This window comes from Beta vulgaris, chromosome 5 (assembly GCF_026745355.1).
Source record: "Beta vulgaris subsp. vulgaris cultivar EL10 chromosome 5, EL10.2, whole genome shotgun sequence".
In the NCBI taxonomy this organism is placed as follows: Eukaryota; Viridiplantae; Streptophyta; class Magnoliopsida; order Caryophyllales; family Amaranthaceae; genus Beta; species Beta vulgaris.
In genome coordinates, this window is record NC_079206.1 from 34,922,089 (window position 1) to 34,947,033 (window position 24,945).

Sequence of the window (24,945 nt, forward strand, 5' to 3'; positions counted from 1 at the left end):
AACAATTTCTTTCTTTCTATTTTTGGTATGATTTTTACCCCTAAAATTACCAAAATATCCTAATCAAATTAAGTTCAAACCTAATAAAAATTAATCTATCTAAATTAATCTAGCCCACCACCATTTCTCTCTCCTCCATCCCCCATCATTCTCTCTCTCCTCCATCCTCCATCACCATTTTTCTCTTCACCACCACCTTCATCATCACCATTATCTCTGTCCTCTACCACCCACCACCATCATCATCACCTTCGATCTCCTCCCCCAAAAGGCCAAAACCACCGACAACTTTGTGCCATCCCAAAACCACCTTTGCTCCACCGCCGGCGTCCGTCCTATGTCCTTCGTTCCAACCGAAAACCGCCGGCGTCCGTCCTCTGTCCTTCTTTCCAACTGATATCTGTCGTCGCTCCATCTTCTTTTGTTCCCTCTCCTCGATTTCTCTCTCTTTTCGATCTGCATCTATCTCCATCCGATTCCTTTCTCTGGTTTTCAAGTTGTTGTGGAGGTGGAGTGGGTTTTGATGGCATGGTTGATTGGTGATTTAGTTGGATTTAGGTGGTGTTGGCGCTGGATTTCGGGAGTGTTGGTTGGGGGTTGTGGGGTTGACGGTGATGGAGGTTTTTGGGACTTTGATCTATAGTGTATGGGTGGTGGTCTTAAGTTGATCTTTTTTTTGTGGGTGGATGTAAGGCTGGTGGTTGGCGGTGGTTTGTACTTGTTATTTTTAGTGTGGTTGCTAGCAGTGGCAGTGGCAGTGTGTGGGTGCTGGCAGTGGCGGTGGTGGTGGTTTGTAGCTTGTACTTGTAGTTTTTAGTGTGGTTGGCAGTGGTAGTGGCAGTGGTGGTGATTTTTTGTGGGTAGATGTAAGGCCGGTGGTGGGTGCTGGCAGTGGCGGTGTTAGTGGTGGTTGCTGACTGTTGGTGATTGTTGCTGATCGTTTTTTTCTTTTTGGACCCACTTTATCGCTCCACTTTTAAACTTAATCATATCCCCTCCCTTTTTCTAATCAATCAGTAGATGGTGGTATGAGGTGTAGGATGAGCATCCTACACCAGCTCCAAAACGCAAGACAAGAAGAATGAAACACACCATTCAACATGCAAAAAGTAATTGATTTGACAGCCAATATACATTCCCATTACATCTAGTGTACAATGTCAAAAATTCAAAAATTAACTGATTTGACAGTTACTGTTCACCATTTAATAACTGATTTGATGTCAACCACCATCATTTCCCCCCATATACTGTTCACCACTTCTCTCTTTTTCACACTCAACCTCCTTGTACATTCTTGGCTTCGTGGTTGTTCATTAACGAAATCAAAATGTACAATGACAACCCCTAGCTGAAAGTAACCCAATTCCTGAAGCTGATGTCAAGTGAGTAATTTGCAATCTTTGTACACTGGGTGTGTTAATATTTGTTCACTAAGAAATTCAATATGTACAATTACAGTCCCATACCGAAATATGTCAAGTGAGTAATTTCCAGTCTTTGTACACTGGTGTGTTGATGTTTGTTCACTAATGAAATTCAATATGTACAATTACAGTCCCATATCGAAATTCAATAAATCACAATGTACACTGATGGTCATTACTTTGATCACTGAAAATCCCCAAATATACACTCGTATATTATTGTACACCAAACCATATGCATTTGTACATTAAAAAAAGTGTTTCAGCAAATAAATGAGAGAGAAAGAGAGTGAATGAGTGAGTGATGAGAGAGAAAGAGCTGACCCACTTTCAAAAATACTGCCAAAAGCCAGCCATATGTGCAAGGTGTAGGATCTAATTTGCGTTTTCTAATCACCCCTTAAGAAATTTCAACTAGGGGTCCATGCACTCTAAATTGTTGCGTTTAAAAAGAGACGGAGGTAGTATCGGTCTTATATGCACGCGATGCGTGCGTTAATTTAAAATAGTATTTTATATCCAATTAAAATGCAAGGTCGAAATGAAAAAAGATTCATAGATTGTTTTCTTTTTTATTTCCTTAGATTATTGAGGGTAATTCCGTATTTTTAAACGGGTAAATCATCTTCCTCCCTCATTTCCTTAATAGATACTAGTATTTTTTGCACGCAATGCGTGCTTGAATTATTTTCAAGACAGAAATTCAATTTTTTTCGACTTATGTAAAAGTCAAAATTTGAACATTAGACATACAAAGTATAATTATTTTTAGTTACAAAATTTAATTGGTTTAGTCTCTGTCACTTAAGTCTCTCACAAGTCTCTTTTCTTTTTTTACTTTTCAAGGTCAAAATTCTATGAACAAAATAGAAATTTTATTGAATTTATCTATGATTTCTAATATTATAATTTAGTTGATTTTTAAATTAAGTACACTACTTCATATATTGTGAAGAAAGTGGACACTTGGATTTCAAATCAAATATTTGTGAGTATGTATTGACGTGGTAGTGTATTGGTTATAGTTTGTAAGTTAACTTTTTGGTTTTTGTAAAGTTTCATCATTTGAGTGATTTGTATAGTGTAAATTATAATTCTATGATTTAAGTTGACTTGTGAGTTGTGAGTGATTGTTATAATTTTATTTCCAGTATTTTTATTTGAACCTCCCTTTGGTTTGTAAGTGGATTTGTAATTTACAAAGGAAAATGGGTAAAATAGTCTCTTCATTCGGGGACACCATAGCCTCCCCTTCCCTTATATAATAGAGATATGTTGTACTTTAATTCTTGAATAATATTTTACATAACCATTTTTACCTTGATAATTAATCGTTATTATATAATAGAAAGAGATAGGTCCAAATATATATAAAAGTTTCATTATATATAGGAAACACTATGAAAAAGTAAATAATTTTTTTCCTTGTGTAACTTCTAAATTATGATTTCACTACAAATATACCTGAGGTTTTTTTTCCTTGTCTACCTTCTAAATTATGTTTGCACACATTGATATTTAAAAATTTTCATCGTTTCAATTTTTGTCCTTTTCTAAATTTTAACACTTTGAGCTTCAATTATATTTGAAATGAAATTTTGATTTTTTTCATACACAATTTGATATTGGATTTTTTTTGTAGAAAAACAAAAATCGTTACTTTCCCAAATTAATTTAGTTTTTTTTTTCTGAAAATGGATTTTTGCAAAATTGTTCGCAAAAAGTTTGATATTGTTTTGTTTTTCAAAATTTATTTCTGAACATGGTCTTTTTGCAAAAGTTATGGGCAAAAATTTTAATATTGCATTTTTTTAAAAAACTAAATTTTTTTAGATGAAAATGAATTAAATTTAAGTCTGATTGTATAAAACCCTTTTGAACTCATTGTTGTCATCTCCATTTTTTTAACTACATAACTGTCAACTAATTTGCTATTGTTTATTTCAACTTATGTGAAATAATTTTGAAGGTTAAAAGAATTATGTACCTTTTTCGAAGTTCGCAAATTGTCGATGGATGAATGTGTGATATCGCCGTCAAAATCTTATGCTTTTTTCAAATTTGTGTTTATAGGTAACTTTTCTGAGTATGTAATTGTGAATGGTTCTTGAGAACAGTGATTTGTAGTAAATTTTTGTAGTAAAATTTTTGTATGTATTGACTTCTAGGTTATTAGTTTTACTTTGTATGTTAATTTTAAGTTTTAATAAAGTTTCCTGATTATTTGAGTGATTTGCGTGATTTTTATAACATGATTTTCTTAATTATGAGTGATTTGTAAAGTTTCTTCTTTTAAGAGATTTGTGAGTGAGTGTTAAATTAATTTTCGGTAGTTTTTTTGAGTCCCGATTTTAATTTTGAGATTCCTTTTGTAATTTAGAAAGGGAAGGGGTGCAAAATAGTCAGTTCAAAAGAGGACAACATAGTTCTTTCTTCCCTTATATAATAGAGATATTGATTGATTCAATTTTATATTATATGATATGATATAGATTGAGATAATAAGTATTTTGTGAACAGAATTGTGAATGACCAAAAGCCAACAATATAACAAAATTCTTGGCGAAATATGTGCTTAAATGACACACTACACGCGAAGTCCTCCGGAAATTTCGTGCAAACGCAACTTAATACTTTTAACTAATTAATTAATTCGATTGAATCTTTTACATCTCGCCTCCCCGCACACCTCCTTCCTAACTGTTCAATCATGCAATTTATAGTTAATCTCACGAATTCATTTTTCCTTGTACCTCCACAGCCTGTCCAGACCAGTTGACATACTTGAACATAACTGTCATTCCCATAAACGCGTCGTCTGACATGAAAACCCCTCCGAAAATATATTATGTTTCTCTCTCCTCTCGGCCTCTCCATCCTATCGCGCTTCTGATCCCATCAATTTCTCATATACCACCCAAACATGAAAATCCTCTGACATTAACATTATCCTACTTATCTTATGTTTTTCCATCAGCATTTGCTCTTAGCAATTCCCTACAATGGTGGGCACCGTCTTTTGGCTGACGGAGCGCCACCGACGCTCGAAATCAAACCCCAAATTGGACACCCACAGCCGCTGGTTGTTCCGTCCTGATAAGCCGGAAATGTTAGGAATCATCGCCTTTGATACGGCTAAGTCCATGTCTCGTATAATCTCTCTGTATAAATCGCTCTCGGATGCGGAGATGTGCCGTATACGCAAGACTGTCATTCGAGGCCGAGGGATCACATATTTGACTTCGGATGATGAAGGCTTCCTATTGACTCTCGCCTGCACGGAGCGGCTGGAGGATTTGGACCATGCCGCCAATGCCGTGTCACGTATTGGGCAGAAGTGCTCAGATTATGGTCTGGTGCGGTTTTTACAAGTGTACAATGATTTGAAGAGCGGATGTGTGGACATAGAGAAGCTCAATAACTATGGATCGAAGGAGATGGAGAAGTCCCTTGAAAAGATGGAGAAGTTTACTTCATTGACAGGCGAATTATATAGCATGCTTGAAGAACTGACCCACATGGAAGTATCTGAGAACAAGTTGAACGAGTGGAGGAAACATAACAAGGACCAAAATACAAATTATGATCTGTTTGATAATAAGATTGCCGCTCAAAGGAAGCTTGTACGCCATTTGAAGGAGGTTTCATTGTGGAATCAATCCTATGACAAGGTTGTTGGACTTATGGCCAAAATGGTATGTCTTCTTTACGCTAGAATTTGTACACTTTTTCGGCCTTACATTTCTATACTATCAAACGCTTCATCAAAAAACAAGCATTATAATAACCTTATCCACCAAAAGTTATTGTTTGACCCAACACCCAAAATTACAATGTCCGGACCAATACCAAGCCCTTGCCAAAAGAGGATTCCTCTTGTGCGGTTCCTGAGTACAGACAGCAGTGTTTTCATTACAGAGGATGTGAAGTTACACCTGGGTTCGAGACAATACAACAATTATTTGTTTAATCAAAACAAGGTTTTCCAAGCAGCCCCTCCATCAACCGTGGGTGGCTCGGGATTGGCTGCCAGGTATGCCAGTGTCATTTTATTGGCAGAGAGATACTTCAACTCGGAATCTCTAATTGGAGACCAAGCACGTCAAAACCTATACAATATGTTGCCTTCTAGCCTGAAGACATACGTGAGGTCGAAACTAAGGGTAGCGTGGAGGGAGACGGAGGATGAATTATACAACGGTGATGCCTTAGCAGAAGGGTGGAGGAAGGCAGTGGAAGACATGCTTGAGTGGCTTGTTCCGGTGGCTGAGGACACAGTTACGTGGCAAGCTGAGAGGAATTTGGAAAAACAGAGGTTTGATTCTAAGCCTACGGTGCTTTTGTTGCAAACTTTGCACTATGCAGATTTAGAGAAGACTGAGGCCACCCTTGCCGAGGTATTAGTTGGCTTAAGCTGTATATATTTGTACGAGAATCGCAGAATATCATGTTTGGATACTTATTGATCTCAATGTTCCAAAACTAATGTATTCTTGATCATCAATAAATATACCCTCGACACTTCAGATAATCATGTTAGGATATTTGATATTTCCAACAGAGATGATGAAAGGGATGAATCTGGAAATCTGGTAACGCTAAGCAGCGAGATCATCTTGTGACGTAGGTATAGATAGCTAATGTTGAGATTTGTATATATTCTGATTGCTTGTCTACAGGATTATCTTCTCCTATTATACTCCCTCCGTCTCATAATATAGTGTTTATTTTTCATTTTTGCTAGAAATTAACCAAAATAGAGGGAGTATTAAGATCTCTAAAAAAAAATTAGGAAAAATTGACAGAAATAATCCCAACTATGATCGTTCCGTTCAAAATAATCCCAACTTTGGGGTATTTTGGAATAATCCAAACTACTTGGGTATCTTCCCAAAATAATCCTAACTTTTTTTTTTTTTTCCTTCAATGATCCCTTTTAGGTCTATTATATATAGGATAATTAAAAGTTTGGATTATTTTGAGAAAGTACTTTCAATAGTTTGGATTATTCTAAAATAACCTATAGTTGAGATTATTTTGAGCGGAACAATGATAGTTTGGAAAGAAGTGCTTTTTAGATATTTTTATCATGGAACTAGTTCTTTATTTTCTTTTTCCTTTAAAATAAAATTAAAAAGCAATTAATATATATATCTTTGAATAGTGTGAAACAATAAATAGGGACACATATTTTGAAAGAAAGATAGGGATGATTTGAAAGAAATAAAGGATAATTTAGTTCAAATAAATTGATAGTGAGCACCCCATTATGGGATGGGGAAGTAATTTTATTGGTAGATGCACAATTTGCTCATTCAGTTTGCGTTCAAAAACAAGTTTTCTTGGGCTTGGCGATTAACCAAAAGTGATATAGTTGCACACTTGCACTTCTAGAAGCACGCCTTTCTCCTTCATAATGTGCAAACCATAGCTACACCATTTGCGATCATTGAAGTCTTATGAGGAAATTTAGTGTAATGTTTCAGCCCCCTTGAAACTTAGCAATTAATAAGGTCGTTGTAGTAGTAGTTGAAATAAAGCTATAAAAGACCATAGATTTAATTGACAAAGGTAAGTTGTTTTGTATCAAAATATTATCAAACTCATTGAGTGTTGTTTTTACGTTCAGTGTATTCTTCCTATCTATTGGTGGTGTTTCTTTATCTAAGGTATTAGCGAAACCCTTAGATTTAGTAAGTTGTTTGTTTCAAAATATGTAGGATATCAATATTAATATTACGGTTTTTTCACCATACACGCTCAATGTTTCAAAAACTCACTTTATACACTTCAATTTTCGAAAATGTGCACCAGATGCCCTTTTTTCAAACTTCTGTTAACTCTATGTTAGCTTTATTTACCATTTTGCCATTATTAACCCTAAGCCCTAATTCTAATCTAACCTAATCCTAATCTAACTTTAATCTTAAACCTAAACCCTTACCCTACCCTTACCCTAACCCACCCCTAACCTGTAACAACGAAAATTTTTAAAAAGGGTTATTAAACGCAGCCTCACTTTACTAATGCAACCCAAAAAAAACTCTTATTATCATATTCTTTCTAAAAAACATTTCCCTCTAAAAGTATTCTCTCCTCCTTTCTAACTGTTAGAGGAAAAAAACTTGATAGAAGACCAAATTCACAAATTTTAATATGCTACTCAATGGACGAAAATTTTGACTCAAACGAATTTCAATCTGATGTATGTTTTTATTGTTTTTCATCATTATGCATTGCCATGCGATTGTTATGGGGCGCTTTCTGCATTTGTTTCGTGCAATTTACACGAACCCGATTTGTATGTTTCGTGCAGATTGAACGAAACAGTCTATTATGTTTCGCGCAATCCGCATGAAATAGTCTATTCCGTTTCGTGCAACCTGCACGAAACAATCTATTCTGTTTCGTGCAGATTGCATGAAATAGATGCTGCGAAAATTGCCCCAAATGATACTTTAGTTTATTCATCGAATGAAAAACTTGATGTTGGTTCTACCGCTTGTAAATGGAGAAAGAAGGAAAAATATATGGAGAAAGATGGAGAAAAGAGAATTATGGAGAATTAGAACTACAAATTATTCTTAAATCATCCCCAATTTCAACATATGAAGATGACGAAGAGGGAAGATGGAGAGAGAGAAGTGGAGAGAGGAGTAGTTAGAGAGAGAAATGGGTGGCAAAGGGTATTTTAGATATTTTTTAGGATTGTGTTAGTAAAGTGATGTTGTATTTAGCAACATGTCTTTAAAAGTGTTTATTAAATGCTAATTATATTTGTTGAGTTAATTATGTATCAGATTTTTTTTTTAATTTGTTGGTGTATGATTTCTATTTTTCATGTTTGTAATGTATATTAATTAATATTTTTGTGAAATTATTATTTGAATTATTTTTGGGTGTTAAGCTTATAATTAGTTGGAATGATATTTAGCCAGTCAGAAAACCAAAGTCGGTTTAATTTGTTTTGGCTTGTCAGTTTACGTTTAGAACCATTGAACCCCCTTTTTGTTATTTATCTCGGTCAATGAAACAAAAAGTCCACCTTTGCCCATCTTTCTCTCATCATTTCTTAAACCCCAAAAGAAAAAAAAAACCCAAATCTCGTGAAACCCCATTTCGCTCCCCTACTTCGCGTTTCTCCTTTGCCCCGCTGTCATCTTCCTCCATCGCCTGAGCTTCGTCGTCTGCCACCGCAAGCTAGAGGTGTTGCTCCCAGCTTTTCCTTTCTCCTTTGTTCTCTATTGCGTGTTGCTCATGTTGTTGTCCCGCGGTGCTGCTGTCGCCACCGTCGCACGGTGTGGCAGCTCAATTCTGGCCCGTCATGAGGTGCAACACTCCTCCTCCTCTTCTCTCTCTAGTTCTTCATATTTTTATATGATTTGTTTACATTTTTGGGTTTTGAGTGTTTAATGTGAAATCAATTAAGCTATAGTATTTGGTTAATTAATTTCAGAGATGAGATTGAGACAACTGTTATATCTTGACTATGCATTTTAGATAAAAGATTGAGTTGTTGGACAAACTGTTAGTACTAACCGAGGTTTATGTATTCTGAATTATTATGTTGTATCTCTGAAATTCAACTAGAATGGGTGGACAAAATTATCGTTAGAACTAGAAATCATAGTAGTTGATGTAGTTTGATTATGTAATGAGGTCCTTGGAAATATATATATCATGGTGAAAGTATTGGGTCAGACCGTCTGACTCAATATTCTCGTCAGACGGACTGAGCCCAGTAAATTCACCAACAATAATAACGCGTTCTTCTTCATCATCATCATTGAAGATTCACAGTGACCCCGACAACATCAAGAACCCTCCATTGCCCCCCATCACATACCTCCGGCAATGTAGTCGGCCAACTTCTCAACTCCCGAAAGATAAATATACACGCACTGCTATAAATTAAAACCTTGGCTATGCCAAAATCATCTCAACTTCTCATCCTTGGTTTTATTCGAGTAAGGAAGAAAAAGAATAAGATCATAAATACACAATGAGAACGTATTGACCAACAAATGAAGGAATCTAAGACTCTTTTTTTGGGACGACGTCGTTGTTGAAGACAATAACCTTCTACCCTCTAATGAAGGTTTGTTCATCTTATGTATCTCTATACATATAGAAGGAAAAAACAGCCATCTCGACATTGTTGACAAATTCAAGCTTGTTTTTGTACGTGAAAGTAACTTTTAAGCTGGCAGAAGAGGAATGAAGAAGAAGGAGAAAGTGAGAGAAAGCAGAGGTTAGTGTTTTGTTTTTCAGTTGGACTTTGTTTTGTTTCAGTTGGACTTTGTTTTCTTTCAGTTGGACTTTGTGTTTCTTTCAGTTGGACTTTGTTTTGTTTCAGTTGGACTTTGTTTTCTTTCAGTTGGACTACCTGAAAAAAAAATGAAGACTATCTGAAAAAGAATGAAGACTACCTGAAAAAAAATGAAGATTACCTGAACAAGAATAAAGACCAACTGAAACCCAAAGTAAGTCTAACTGAAGTACAAAAACCAATTGAAAAAAAGAAGACTAACTGATAGGACTACCTGAAAACAATGAAGACTACCTGAAAAAAAATTAAGACTACCTGAAAAAAAATTAAGACTAACTGAAAAAAATTGGATCCACCTGAAAGTCGTCCGACCAAAGATTATGGTTGGACGAGTCCGACACAATACGTTCTCTATATCATGTGTAGTTCTTATAAAAGGACTTAAAGAGTATCAGAATAGTGATCGATTCCAATCCTTAGTTAGTCTTAATGGATTTTTGGTTGTTGTTAAGAGATGTTATTGAATCCCTTAAAAAGTTTATATGAAAAGATGTAATTACTATGAATGCAAGCTGTTATGTAGTGTAAAACTGGTAAACTAATACAACAACTCCTAAAGATAGGTTCTTAAAACTGGAGACTTGTGCAGCAATGATTGGCTCGAATCCCAATGCTAACTCCTGACCAGCAACCTGCAAAAAGGGACCCACCCTGGAGGTTTGGGTGGTATTTCCCCATTCGATGCTTAAGTCAGATGTCAGGGATGTAAAGGAACTTTTAGAGAGAGAAAGTAGAGAGAGAGAGAGAAGAATTTATGACAGAGTAACAGTATTATGCTCTGAAAAACGTACCTTTCACCCTGAAATCAAGGACTATTTATACTGTTTGAAATGACTGCTGTGCCTTGATGTCACCCTAATTTGGGAGCATCTGATTGGCTAATCAAAGTAGTGGGACACGTGGCAGCGATTAATTAGTCAGCACACCTCACTTTCATATAAAGGTGCAGATCATCTTTGCTGGGCCTAAGTACAATTTTTGGGGCCAGGAGAAGAACCTTTAGTACGCTTTCTTCAGAGAACGTACTTTTAGGCCTGTCACCTTCAGGCCCTTTGTACTTTACTCCTCTGCACATATGCCACGTGTAAGGCTCTGATGAGGCCACGTGTCAGCGCAATAGCCGTTGATTTTTAGGCTACAACATTTGCCCCTTAAAAGAGGGAGTTATTATCTTCTTGGCGCCAAGACGGTTAATCTTCCTCTTTTAACCGACCTGGAACTGCCCTTCTCTTTTTCAAAAAAGAGGCGCCATTTTGCCGGCTCCACAGGTCAACCCCTATGAATAACGGTTACTTTTTACCGGATGAGGGGGTCATTTTCACCCCTCTATAAATATGTGCCTTAGTCGCTCCTGGAATCATTTTAACATTGCTGAGAGATTTTCTAGAGAGAGAGACTCTGCGAATTTTTACTGAACTTTTAGAGAAGAACTACTCCCGTCCAAGCTCTTGCAATTGTTACTTTGCTCGTCCGAGGTCTCAAGTCATCTTTGACGTTCGTCCGAACTTTTCTCTACAGGTATATTCTCAACTCTTTTTCTTGTTTTCACACATATTTTAAGAAAATGAGCTCTTCTTCTTCATTGAACAAACCCGGCCGCTCAAGGGTTGGTACTAGCCCTAGAACAGAGGGCCTATCTTCTTCGGCATCTTCTAGAGTTGGACCCATCTTGGCCGGACATGCATTCTTTTTCTTTTCTCATGCCCGGCTAAGTCAGACGACCCAGTCTTTACCTGTGCAGGGTAATCTGGCTCGCGTCAAGCAAACAGCTCGTATCAGACGAGGAGTTAACCTGCCGGCCTCCAGCTCGGAAATGGAGGCATCTACTGGACGGAATCCTGCTGACGGAGAGCGCGAAGTCCAAAGCGCTTGTCCAGCAATTCCAAATCCTTCCCCTGAATATGTTCAGGAGGAACAAGAAACTAGAGGCTCTCCAGATCCCAGCCCGTCCATACGTGGGACGATCTCGGATGAGCCAAAGACGGCCAGCTCTTCCAACCCCGCTAGCGATTCAGAAGAGCCGTCGACGACTTCGTCTGAAATAAGACGGCGGCTAGGTCCACTTTCTGGCCCTAGATTCATCCTGGCCGATAACACTTGGCTGGGACGATTAGGCTCGGACCTTAGACCCTTTTCAATGGCTATGCCCATGCCGGGCTACAAATTCGTTCTCCCTGGCCGAGAGGATACCATTTTTAGTGCCCCCTCAGGCCATTTTGCTGTTTACCGGCTGGCATTAGATGCCGGCCTTCGTTTTCCTCTCCACCCTTTCATCGGCCAGCTTCTTCATTATTATGGCGTAGGACATAATCAGCTTTCCCCAAACTCTTGGCAAAACATCCTCACCTTTCTGGCCGTTTGCAATTTGAAAGGGAAGAATCCTTCTCTGGCCGCCTTCACCCACATTCATTACGTTGCCAAGGTTCCTAGAACCGTTGAAGGAAGCTGGCTGAGTGTATGCAACCGTCAAGGCTTCTTGACGTCTTGGGATAAGACATCCAAGATGCACTCTTGGAAGGGTGAATTCATTTTCGTCCAGGTGCCCAGTAAAGCGGTTGCTAGTCGGCTTCGGTATTTTAGCCGATCTAACACCAACACTGGACGAATGGCTTCGTATCTGGAACTAGAGGATAGCTCTGCCGAGGAGATGGTGGAGTATTTCCGGATTTCGGAGTATTCCATGGAAGACGTCTCTTTCAAGGGTCCGTCCAATTGGATCCCCTTTAAAGAGATGTTTTATCATGATAACTTCCTTGTCGCTGCCGGCTTGCGGCAGGACGAGGACAGAGGTATAACTACTAAAAATCCTCTCAGTAAAATTCCCGGCTTGATTGTCATTCGTCCAACACCTGTTTTTTTTTTTTCTCTTTTTGCAGATTCAGCCAGAAGTAAACTCAGGAAATCTTGGATAGGAGATATGAGTTCGTCCAGATTTGCCGATACTCTCTGGAAAGAATACAACAAATCGGGTGCTGAAAAGAGGGCTGACACCCTGGTAAGATTACTTCTTTTTTTTTTTTTTTTTTTTTTGAGCCAAGCGTCCAAGCAACAGCTGGACGAGCTGTTTATTCGAGAGGCAACTCGTCCAGGCTGAGTTTCTGACGCGCTGCTCCTTCAAGGAGCAACACGTCAAGACATCGACTGGACGAGCTGCTTCTTTGAAGAGCAACTCGTCCAGGTTATGGCTGGACGGGCTGCGTCTTCGAGGGGCAACACGTCCAGACAATGACTGGACGAGCTGCTTCTTTGGAGAGCAACTCGTCCAGATTATGGCTGGACGGGCTGCGTCTTCGAGGGGCAACACGTCAAGACAATGACTGGACGAGCTGCCTCTTTGTGGAGCAACACGTCCAGACATTTTACGGACGACCTGCTTCTTTGAAGAGCAACTCGTCCAGGTTATGGCTGGACGGGCTGCGTCTTCGAGGGGCAACACGTTCAGACAATGACTGGACGAGCTGCCTCTTCGTTGAGCAACACGTCCAGACATTTTACGGACGACCTGCTTCTTTGAAGAGCCTCTAATTCTTTGACATATTTCTAATTCCTCAGAAAAATGCCCTAACATCAAAGGCCTTGGCCGAGAAAGCTGCAGCGAAGAAGCGGCCGGCTGGGACCAGCGAAGCTCCCCCTTCTAAGAAGGCAAAGGGGTTTACCGCCAAAAAGAAGAAATCGACACGGCCGGTTCCTGAGGTCGTGATAGACATTCCGGCCAAAGAGGAGGCCAAGGAGGAACCGGCCGAGATCGGCTCTATGGCTCTGGTGACCTACGCCGGGCCTGCCGAGCAGCCTGCAGCCCCACAACCTGACGAGGTTGTTATTTTGGACGACGCGGGCCAATCTTCTCAGCCGGACGCGGCTGCTGACGGGTCTGCTTTCTCTGGCCCAGTAGCCAAGCTGGTAGACCAGATGCCAACCGCATATAGGACGGTTTCCCGTTCTTCTGGTGAGTCTTATTATTCAAACGTAGTTAGAACACTACGGGTTGGCGGACGTCCGATGAGTCCGTCCAACAAACAAGCCGTTGTTATTCCCATCAGATGTACTGACAAGTCTAATCTTTCAGATAAAGGGAAGGGTCTAGCTGTTGACGGCTCCCCTAGCCTTTCTGACGATGAATCTTCTCCGGCTTTTGGAAAGATGTCATCGTCCGACCGCGAGAAGCTCAAGATGGAGCGTTTCAAATGCTTTCCTGAACCCTATATTAAGGGGTTGAGGGGAGCATCATCTGGGCATGTAGGATACATGTCTCAACTTGCTGCCGAGGTACATCCTTCTTTCTTTAGACGCTTATTCTCTATACTTAGATGCATATTTTCTCCAAGTTACATTCGTCCTGACTATTATATTCCCCCCCCCCCTTTCAACTCTTTGCTCGCAGCATGATAACTGAAGACTGGGCCAAGTAGCTTAGAAAGGAAAACAAAAAGCTCGTCCAAGATGTGACTGCGGCCGCTAACCATGCTCAATTTGTCATTGGCCAGCAAGAAGTGATGCATCAGCAAACCAAGATTGCCTTGGAAAAACGGTCAGCCGAATTGGAATCTCAGAACAAAGTTTATCTCCTTCGGCTGATGGAGATGCTGGACGAAAGGGACTCTTTGGAACGTTACCTTCTGGACGAGAGGAACTCAGCCATGACCATGGCTGCTGAATTTTACAAGGAAAACCTCGTCCTGAAGGTAAAAAACCAAGCCCTTCGCGCCGAAGTCGCGGACACGGTTGTGGCTGCTAAGGAGGCTATGAATAATGTCATAGACACCTCCAGAAACTGGGACGTGCAAGCCTTTGAGATGATGGCTAAGGAGGAGGATGTCCCCCGGTATGTACGCCGGCTGGACTTCCAAGAGAGCCTGCACAAAGCCAACGTCAAAGGGGAAGAGGCCCCCGTCTTCCATGAATCTTCCGAAGATGAAGAAGAAGAAGATGACATTGAGGCTCAGAACGAAGAGGATAATGGCCAACCGGACGCTTAGCTTCTCCCCTTTCTCTTCTTGGCCGCAGGCCACTTGTAATATTTTGTTTTCTTGTACCTAGTTAGATTAGATTGTAATCATCTCCTTATATTTATGAAAAGCTATCTTTTTCAATCTCTCTTGCTCTATGCTTTACTGTTCTGGACGTCTTACATTATAATCCCATATTTGTACCAAGTACAGAAGCAACTCGTCTTAATATTCTTCTGACGATCCATTTAGCTCTTTTGGCCGACTGCTTTAAGACCATGAATGTCTAAGTATAAAAGTAATTCGTCAACAAGTTTTTGTTTGGCCCATTGGCTCTTTCATGGACGTTCATCATCGCATAAACTTGTTTTAAATTTTAAAATCCTGCTAAGTTAATAACTTGTTCGGCAAGAACCTGGACAATTATTCGTCATTGGACAAAGACTTAGTCATTTATAAATTATGCCCCTATATGCCCCCTTCTTGGACGAGGAATACTTATATCCTTTCTCTGTTCAAGAAGGAGTAAAGACTATAATTTTTAAATAACTTGGACGTTTTCTAAGATGATTGTAACTCGTCCATCTTTGTTAAATTATGAAATAACTTTTCCTTTACTAAGGTTGTTATTTTAGAGTTTTTGGCTTTTAGACGGAAAGAGGATACCTTTACTAAGGCGTCCTAATTCCAGCCGACCTTGTTTAGGAGTGTTTACTCTTTAAGTAAACAACCGGCCAAACTTCATATTATCCATTTTGGACGATAATATGTTCAGCCGTCCTCCTAATGAAAGGTGCATTTTTGTGTTGTTAAATTAATGACTTTGGACGATATATGAAACTTAAACAAATAAATCAAACAAAGTCATAGAGAAGTAGAACTGTATTATATGAAGTTTGCTTGACGAGTAGTCAAGATACATGTATACATTCTACTTTTTCATTATAATGCAGTAATAAAAGATTACAATTTATAAGGATGCCCTAAACAAAGTATTTCTTCAAAGTGTCAGAATTCCACGTCCTAGGAATGGGACGTCCGTCCATCCTTCAGACGAAAGGTGTCATTCTGAACTACTTCGATTATTTTGTAGGGTCCTTCCCAGTTAGGAGTAAGCTTGCCTAACTCTTTGGCTCGGCCGACCGTTCCATTTTCTTAAGACGAGGTCTCCCAGCTTTAACGGACGCCTTGCAACTCTTTGTTGAACTCTCGCCATTCTCAACTTGTAAAGTTGCATTCTCAGCAAAGCATTGCCCCTGACTTCAGGAACTAAGTCCAAGGCCGTCCTAAGAGCTGCCCAGTTAGCATCTTCTGAGTACATCATTACTCTTAAAGTGGGTTCCTCAACCTCAATAGGAAGGACGGCCTCAGAGCCATAGACCATCATAAAAGGAGTCTCTCCTGTGGAATTCTTGGCCGTTGTCCTTATTGACCATAAGACCAGCTGCAATTCTTCTACCCAAAGCCCCTTTGCATTGTCCAACTTCTTTTTAATCCCAGCCGAAAGAATCTTGTTAAAAGCCTCCACTTGCCCATTAGCCTGTGGATGAGCTACTGCGGCAAAGTGAGCCTTGATTCCTTGGTCAGCCAACCATTGACGAAGCTTTGGTGTTTCAAATTGCGGCCCATTATCAAAGACGATCGACTGGGGCATCCAAAACCTTGTAATCAAGTTCTTCCAGATGAACCCTTTGACGTCATTAGTGGTGATGCCCCTTAATGCTTCAGCTTCAACCCATTTTGTAAAGTAGTCCACAGCTACTATTACAAATTTCTTCTGGCCGGCAGCAATAGGAAAAGGCCCAAGGATGTCCATCCCCCATTTAGCAAAGGGAAGAGGAAAGAGAATGGGAGTCAAGTAATTGGACGGCTTTTGATAGATATTACCATGCTTTTGGCAACTATCACATTTCTTGGCATAGAGCAGTGCGTCTTCTTTTAAGGACGGCCAAAAGTAGCCCGTCCTGAGAGCCCTTTCTGCCAAAGCTCTTCCTCCAATGTGAGAAGCACAAGCTCCCTCATGCAACTCCTTTAAAACGTCCAGACCTTCCTTTCGGCTGATGCATTGAGAAGAGGCCGATTGTAGGATTTCTTGTATAGAGTCTCATTCCACAACTCAAACCACTTGTCCCTTGCTTTCACATACTTGGCTTCAATTGGGTCAAGAGGCAACGGCCAGTTTTCTTAATTCAATGATTGGCTCATCCACTCATCTTCTCGGCTGAGAAACAGAACTTCTCCGGCCTCAATGCTCTTGGCCGCTTTACTTCCCAGAAGACTTTCTAGGAACGTCTCCTTCAGCCGAGCTGGCCAGTTTAGAAGGGCATCAGCCTGATGGTTCTCTGATCTGGGCACTGATCTAGGACGAACCTTTTAAAGACTTGATCTCTTCTTTGACAAATTCATATACTTGCTCATGGACGCTTCCTTGCATTCAAACTCACCATTGACTGACTGACGACCAGCAGAGAGTCAGTTTTAGCTTCAATTTCCAAGGCTCCAGCCGCTTTGCACATTTTTATGCCGGCAAGAGAGCTTCATACTCTGCTTCATTATTGGACGCCTGGAATTTGAACTTCATAGCATATTCAAACTTGTCCCCTTCTGGAGATTGAAAAATGATTCCTGCCCCACATCCGTTAGCAGTTGAGGATCCATCCACCATAAGGGTCCAATGACGCTCCTTCCGCTGGGTCTTGGACGTTTCTATGTAGGCCGAGTAAGCTCTACAATGAAATCAGCCAAAGCTTGGCCTTTGATTGCCTTTCTAGGCTCAAATGTTAAATCAAACATATTAAGCTCAACGCCCATTTTAACATCCGGCCAGAGCATCCATTTATGCAAACTTGCCTCTAGCGGCTGTCAGTATATACAAGAATGCTGGGCTAAGAAGTAAGGCCTTAACTTCCGGCTAGCCATCAACAAAGCCAAGCCGAATTTCTCAATGGACGAATATCAGTTCTCTGCATCTTTCAACACATGGCTCACAAAGTAGACGGGTATTTGCACGCGTCTCTTTCAGCCAAGAGACAGCACTTACCGCGAAAGGTGATACAGCCAGGTATACTACAATTTTCTCCTTCGGCCGGACTGATCAACCTAGGCAGCTGCCGAAGTGATCTTTACTTGCTGAAGCGCCACCTCAGCTCTTCCGACCACTCAAACTTGGCATTCTTCTTGATAGTGCAAAGAAATGGTGACATTTGTCCCTGATTTGAGAGAAACCGTCCAAGAGCAGCCAAACAGCCCGTCAACGCCTGAACTTCTTTGACTTTGGACGGCGAAGACATATTCATAATAGCTTGAATTTTTTCGGGATTTGCCTCAATCCCTCTCTGATCAACCAAGAATCCCAGAAATTTCCCAGCAACTACACCGAATACACATTTCTGCGGATTTAGTTTTAACTTAAATTTCCTCAAAGTGAGGAAGGTTTCCCTCAGATCGTCCAGATGATCTTTCTCTTCTTTACTCTTGACGATCATGTCGTCTATATAGGCTTCCATATTTCGCCCAAGCTGCGGCTGAAATACCGTATTAATGAGCCTCTGAAATGTGGCTGGCGCATTTCTTAGGCCGAAGGGCATCCTGAGCCATCCATACAATCCTTTCTCAGTAATGAAGGAAGTCTTATCTTGATCATCCGGCCACATAGGAATCTGGTGGAAGCCAGAATAGGCGTCCATAAAACTCAGCAGGGCATGGCCGGCCGTGGAATCCACCAGACGATCAATTTTAGGCAACGGGAAGCTGTCCTTAGGACAAGCCTTGTTCAGATCCGTATAATCAACGCACATTCTCCAAGTGCCATTCGGCTTTGGAACCATCACAACATTTGCTACCCAATCTGGGTAATATGTTTCCCGGATGAACTTAGACTTGAGCAGCTTTTGAACTTCTTCATCAACGGCCTTATTTCTGGCCGGCCCAGTGCCTCTTCTTCTGCCGAATAGGCTTTTGCCCCGGCTCAATGTTGAGCTTATGGACGGCCACTTCGGGTCTATCCCAGGCATCTCCTCTACAGCATAGGCAAACACATCTTCGAATTCTCGCAGCAACGCAACTAAGGCGTCCTGAATCTCTGATCTCAAAACTGATCCAATTTTCAATGTCCTTTCCGGACGCTCTGGATTTAAGCAAATCTCTACTGGACTTTCCACGGTTCTGGACGTTCTAGTCCCAGATCATTATAGCCATTATCTCTCAGATGAATGTTTTCTTCTTTGATTGCCAAACACTTTCTCTTCTTGCTGGCAAAAGCATGGACGGATTGCTTTCAGGAAGAGGTATCTCTTGAACCTTCTCAACTTCTTGCCTAAGCTCAACAATTTTGCCTTTTACTTTCTCGGCCGGATCATCCTCCTTGTCCTTTGGACGCTCTGCCTTCTCTTTCCATGATGATGGTTTAAGTGTAGTGAGATAGCATTCTCTAGCAGCTTGCTGATCTCCATAGAGAATCCAATCTTTCCCCATCACACTCAAACTTCATTAACATTAGTGGGTCACAATGACGCCTTGATGTGATTTAAGGTAGGTCGTCCGAGAATGACATTATAAGCGTCAAGTCTCGTACTACCAAAAATTTCACAAAAAGCGTCCTGGCAGCATCTTTTTCCCTACCCTGACGGGCAGGTGACAGTCCCATGGGATGGATGACCCCTCCGCCAAAACCAATTATAGGATGATTTACCGGCAATCAATCGTTTTGATCAAACTTCAACGAGACAAACAATCAGCACTTATATCAGTGGAGCTTCCAGTATCAATCAGAATTCGCCTAACCCTTAGGTTGGCAATCTTCATTTCCACAACTAGTGATCATCATGCGGCGTCCTTATCTTCCCTCGGTCCAGCTCGCTGACCACTATTTTTGGAAAAGGATCAGACTCGGCCTGGTTAGTGAGCATAACCTGACTGAGCTCCCTTAAATAGTTTTTGTGGCCCGATTTGTTGGACTTCCACCGCAAATCCTCCTGAGATGACCATTACTACATCATCATCCGTGCTATCTCCGTCCATCTTCTTCCTTGACGGTTATCTCTTTTCTGGAACTTCCTTCCTGACGAAGGAGGTAATTGTTCATCTTCCTTTTCGAGCCAACTCTTCTACTGCTCTCTTCAAGTGCTTGCATTCATTGGTTTCATGCCCACAATCTTGTGGAAGTGACAATACTTGCTTTATTCCCTGTTACGGTAAGGCGTCTTCATTTCGGCCGGCGCCTTTAGCTCATGCTGATCTTTATTTCCATCAAAATGGAATATTGATCTTTGTTGAACTCTATTGGTTCAACTGAGGCCGCCGGCTCGGATCGCCTGCTTCTTTTGGACGAGGTGGTCATAGAAGTCATTGCCCAAGTCTGGCCTTTTTGGGCGGATTCTTCTTTGGCTGAACAGCTTCCTCAACTTTCTTTACTTCTGTCTGTTTTGCCTCAGCACACACCTCTGTGGCATGAATGAATGCCTCACTTCCTTCAAAGCTTCCGTCAAGTAGTGATTTTCTTCTTTACCAAATCAAACTTAAAACTTCCTGGTCTTAAACCTCTGATAAGGCGTCAAACGCCACACCTGCATTTAGATCTTGGATCTGCAATGCTTCTAGATTGAATCTCTTCACATAACCTCTCAATGCCTCCTTAGGACCTTGGATGACTTTCCCAAGTGCATGCTTGTCTTTTGTTCTTGACGATTAGCCACAAATGACTGGTGAATAGAATGCTAAGTTCAGTAAAATTATTCACTGAGTTAGGTGGCAAGTTGTTAAACCATTTTTGCGCTACCCCCTTCAAAGTAGCTGGAAAATTCTTACACCAAGTAGCATCGTCCACTCCTTGGACATACATCTGATGCTTGTAAGCTGATAGGTGATCGTCCGGATCAGTAGTTCCGTCGAAAAGTTTCAATGGTCGGGAGCTTAACCTTTGGGAAAGGAGGGGACTCCATATCCTGACCGAGAAAGGAGTTGGCCAATTGATCTGGAGTGCCGCAACCTGACCCTCAATGGGTATGTGCTCCTGACGGTACTCTTTCAGTACCGGATTAGATGAGGTGTTAGCTAAGGCTTGACGCCTGTACACCATGAGCTGCAAAACTGTCTTTTCCTGCCTTGGCTGAAAAGCTGATGGTCCACGGCTTCGTGCCACTGTTCTGGACGGGAGTCTTAAGGACGGATCCTTCATATACGGCGTGGAGCCAGAGGCTGAACGCTGCTGAGCTGCCGCCCTCTTAGCCTCCAAATACTCCCTAGCATCAGTCTCCATCATGTGACCAGTAGGAGGGATATTGTCTGCTGGACGGACTACCAGTCTCCAGTCCATCTTCCTCCTATAATCACTAACAGCTGGCTGCTTTCCTTTGGAAGGCGGCTTAGTCAACTCCGGCCGGAGTGGCCGACTAGGTCCTGGACGACCCTCTTGGGATCGCCCTTTGAGCGGTGCAGCCGTCTCTCCTCCCGGATTCAGCTGAAAAAAGAACATATTGTTCTTGATCTGCTCCTCCATGACAGCGGCCATTCTTGTCTGGAAGTCGTTCAACACATTCTCCAAGTGACCAGCTGTCACTGGACGGTCTAGATTCTCTAGGATGACTGGAGTTACAGACCTACCCTCTAGATGGACGGCAGCATGACCATGATCTCGTCCACGTGGCGGCCTCTCCTCATCCACAGTGTCTTCCACCTGAATTCTAAAACTTCTGTTCCTTGGGACATTCGATGAATGACAATCCGTCATTGCTGCGTATCCCCACTGACGGCACCAAATGTTATGTAGTGTAAAACTGGTAAACTAATACAACAACTCCCAAAGATAGGTTCTTAAAACTGGAGACTTGTGCAGCAATGATTGGCTCGAATCCCGATGCTAACTCCTGACCAGCAACCTGCAAAAAGGGACCCACCCTGGAGGTTTGGGTGGTATTTCCCCCTCCGATGCTTAAGTCAGATGTCAGGGATGTAAATGAACTTTTAGAGAGAGAAAGTAGAGAGAGAGAGAGAAGAATTTATGACAGAGTAACAGTACTATGCTCTGAAAAACGTACCTTTCACCCTGAAATCAAGGACTATTTATACTGTTTGAAATTACTACTGTGCCTTGATGTCACCCTAATTTGGGAGCATCTGATTGGCTAATCAAAGTAGTGGGACACGTGGCAGCGATTAATTAGTCAGCACACCTCACTTTCATATAAAGGTGCAGATCATCTTTGCTGGGCCTAAGTACAATTTTTGGGGCCAGGAGAAGAACCTTTAGTATGCTTTCTTCAGAGAAACGTACTTTTAGGCCTGTCACCTTCAGGCCCTTTGTACTTTACTCCTCTGCACATATGCCACGTGTAAGGCTCTGATGAGGCCACGTGTCAGCGCAATAGCCGTTGATTTTTAGGCTACAACACAAGCATTTGTTGATTCAGTTGAAATGGCGTATTAATTATGGTATAAATCGAGTGTTGTGGCATAAATTAGTATTTCAATTGCCTAGATCATACCTAATTATTGTTTATAAGTTTAAAAGTAGTGGAATGTGTTAAGGGATTACATTGGCCGTTTCAATGTCGAAGCGGTCTCGATTCCCCGACTGCGGCAGGATGTGGCCGTTTTACCTCTGATGACGGGGTTTCAGGAGGGGTCGCCATTCCAGAACTACCTGGGTCAGAAATCTTATACATCCTTGGGTCCCGTCCTTGGCAAGGCCAATGACTACATTAGTGGAGAAGAGTTCGACAAGGCAGTAGGCAACTGTGAATCTGATAATAAGGAAGATAAGCAGAAAAAAAATGGGTCGCAAGAGTGACCGCGGTCGAGATGAAAGAAGGCAGGAATCGAACATGGTCAAAAGAGGGAATGACCGAGAAAGAGAAAATGAGAGGTATGACCACGATTAGAGGGACCGCGAGAAAGCAACCGAGAAGGGGGTGAACACAAGGAGAGATTTGATGCGCACACTCAACTCACCACCTCAAGAAGTCAGATTTTCCTAATGAACAAAGATAGTGACAAATGGCAGCGTCCAAAACAGATGTTCCATAAGAACCGCGATAAGAGTAAGTGGTGTGATTTCCATGGGGATCACAACCGTCTGACTGAAGATTTTCGGCATCTAAAAGGCAATTTGGAGGATTTGATAAGAAGAGGTTACTTCAGCCAATACAAAGCTCAGACTAAAGAGGGAGATTTGATAAAGCCGGCAAGCCGTAATGTCCAGTCTCGGATCAGCGAGATCCATGTAATTAGAGGTGGTCCCATCCATGGAGGAAGTATAAATGGGGCGAAAGCAAGCTTGAAAGAATTCAGGCATCATGTCAACATCAATGAAAGTCTGCCATGGAAGAAGACACCATCAATGCCTGCGATGTTATTTACTCCGGAGGACGCCAGACATGTTGTTTATCCTCATGACGACCCTCTGGTGGTAACTCTGAAGATCTCAAACTGCCTAGTCCACATAATCTTGGTAGATGGAGGCAGTTTTGCAAACATCTTGTACTTATCAATATTTCAGAAACTCATGATCGGACGCGAGTATTTGAAGTCGGTCAGATACCCGGTTATTGGATTCACAGGAGCGTCAGTGGTACCAGAAGGATTAATTTCGCTCCCGGTACGCATTGGAGAAAATGACGCGGCCAGACACGTCATGGCTGAATTTCTGGTGGTGGATGTCTCGGGAGCGTACAACGCTATCATAGGGCGTCCCTTCATTCATGACGTCCAAGGTGTCGTCTCAACCTACCATCTGACAATGTTGTATGTGTCCAATGGCGGATTTACATCGAGATTGAAGGGTAACCAGGAGATGGCAAGGTTATGTTACCTAACGGCACGAAAACAGCCCGCTAGGAGATTCCCAATAGGAAATATCAACCCGCCATCAAGAAAGCAAAGAAGGGCCCAGAGAAGAGCCCAAGCTGAAGAGAAAGAAAACAATGAAGCAGATGAGGTGGAAACAGTCCAAAAGGGTAAAGTAATTCCACTAGAAGATCTGGAATCCCGGCCAGATGATGAGCCGAGACCAAAGCCAGATGCTAGGTAAGAAATACTCGAAGATGATCTTGCTAGATGAAATAACATAAGATTAATTACCTTACCCTAATGACTAATTACAATCATAAAAAACAACCTTACAACTAAATGACTAATTACAAATAAAAAATAACCTTACAACTAAATGACTAATTACAAAAAATAATAAGAACTAAAATATATTACAAAAAAAAATAAAAAACCGATCTAAAAAAAATAACAAATGGATCTGAAAAAATAACAAACTGACAAAAATATACTACAAAAAATCAAAAAAATTCTGAAACAAAATCTAAAAACAGATAAAAAAACGAAAAAAAAGGCATAAAAGAAACGAAAAAAAAGGAAACGAAAAAAAAGGTTGCTCGACCAACATGGTACATCCTGCCTGTGGAGTGAGAAACCCATTACTCGCCAAACATGGTACATCCTGCCGGTGGGAAGAGGTATAAACCCATTGCTCGAAAAACGAACGACGACTTGAGAGGAGTGAGAAAACCTGCCGGTGGGTGAGGAGGGAGCGAGGAAGCGCCGGAGATCTGGAGAGTGAGGGATTAAGGGTTTCGAGTTTTAGGAGAAAAGAAAACCTGCCGGTGGGTGAGGAGGGACGAATGACCGACGAACGAACTGAACGTTCATCCATGACAAAAACCGGAATTTCGAGGAGGGAAGCCGCACGAACTGAACTGCCGGTGGGTTTTTGAGGAGCGAGGGAAGCTGCACGAACTGAACTGCCGGTGGGTTTTTGAGGAGGGAAGCTGCAGGACGAACGAAAAGGAAGAGATAGAAGGAGATTTTTGGGTTTACAAGAGAGAGAGGGATACTAGAATTTCGAGAGAGAGAGGGAAGAGAGAGAGCGGCTGGGAGAGGGAAGAGAGAGGTTGGGAGTATTTTTTAGGGTTTACAAGAGAGAGGGATATATGGGAGGGAAAATTTGAAAGAGAGAGGGGCGCCCCACTTAACTTAAAGTTAAGGTTTTATTTTATTTGGTGAGATATATTGCTGCGATTTTTGACAAAAATCGCAGCAATATATTAAAATATTAAGTTATATTGCTGCGGTTCTTGTCAGAAACCGTAGCAATATGTCTGTAACGCCCCGACCTCTAATCATCGTTGTTAAGTTAATTAATCGATTATTAGCAGCGGAACCTAGATAGTCGGTGCGTTACCGCCGTACTTTCCATAAGGAAAATACAAGGCAACATAAATCATAAACTTAAACATTT

The 24,945-nt window shown here is 41.3% G+C and overlaps 2 protein-coding genes and 1 long non-coding RNA gene across 3 annotated transcripts in view; all 3 read left to right on the forward strand.

The window, feature by feature from the left end:
• Positions 1–4,429: 4,429 nt before the first annotated feature.
• On the forward strand, positions 4,430–5,893 carry LOC104908127 (hypothetical protein). Its single transcript, XM_010697207.1, has one exon. The coding sequence runs from the start codon at positions 4,430–4,432 to the stop codon at positions 5,891–5,893; it is 1,464 nt and encodes a 487-aa protein (XP_010695509.1).
• A 2,083-nt stretch (positions 5,894–7,976) lies between these two features.
• LOC125497297 (uncharacterized) overlaps positions 7,977–24,945 on the forward strand; it is a 35,725-nt gene continuing 18,756 nt past the window's right edge. The window contains exon 1 of the long non-coding RNA XR_007273927.2: positions 7,977–8,756. This is a non-coding gene — a long non-coding RNA (uncharacterized LOC125497297). The remainder of the gene's footprint in view (positions 8,757–24,945) is intronic.
• On the forward strand, positions 13,854–14,784 carry LOC104908126 (uncharacterized). The gene is made up of 2 exons (XM_048644571.2): positions 13,854–14,022; positions 14,138–14,784. Exon 2 carries the CDS (start codon positions 14,250–14,252, stop codon positions 14,730–14,732), a length of 483 nt encoding a protein of 160 aa, XP_048500528.2. The 5' UTR covers positions 13,854–14,022; positions 14,138–14,249; the 3' UTR covers positions 14,733–14,784.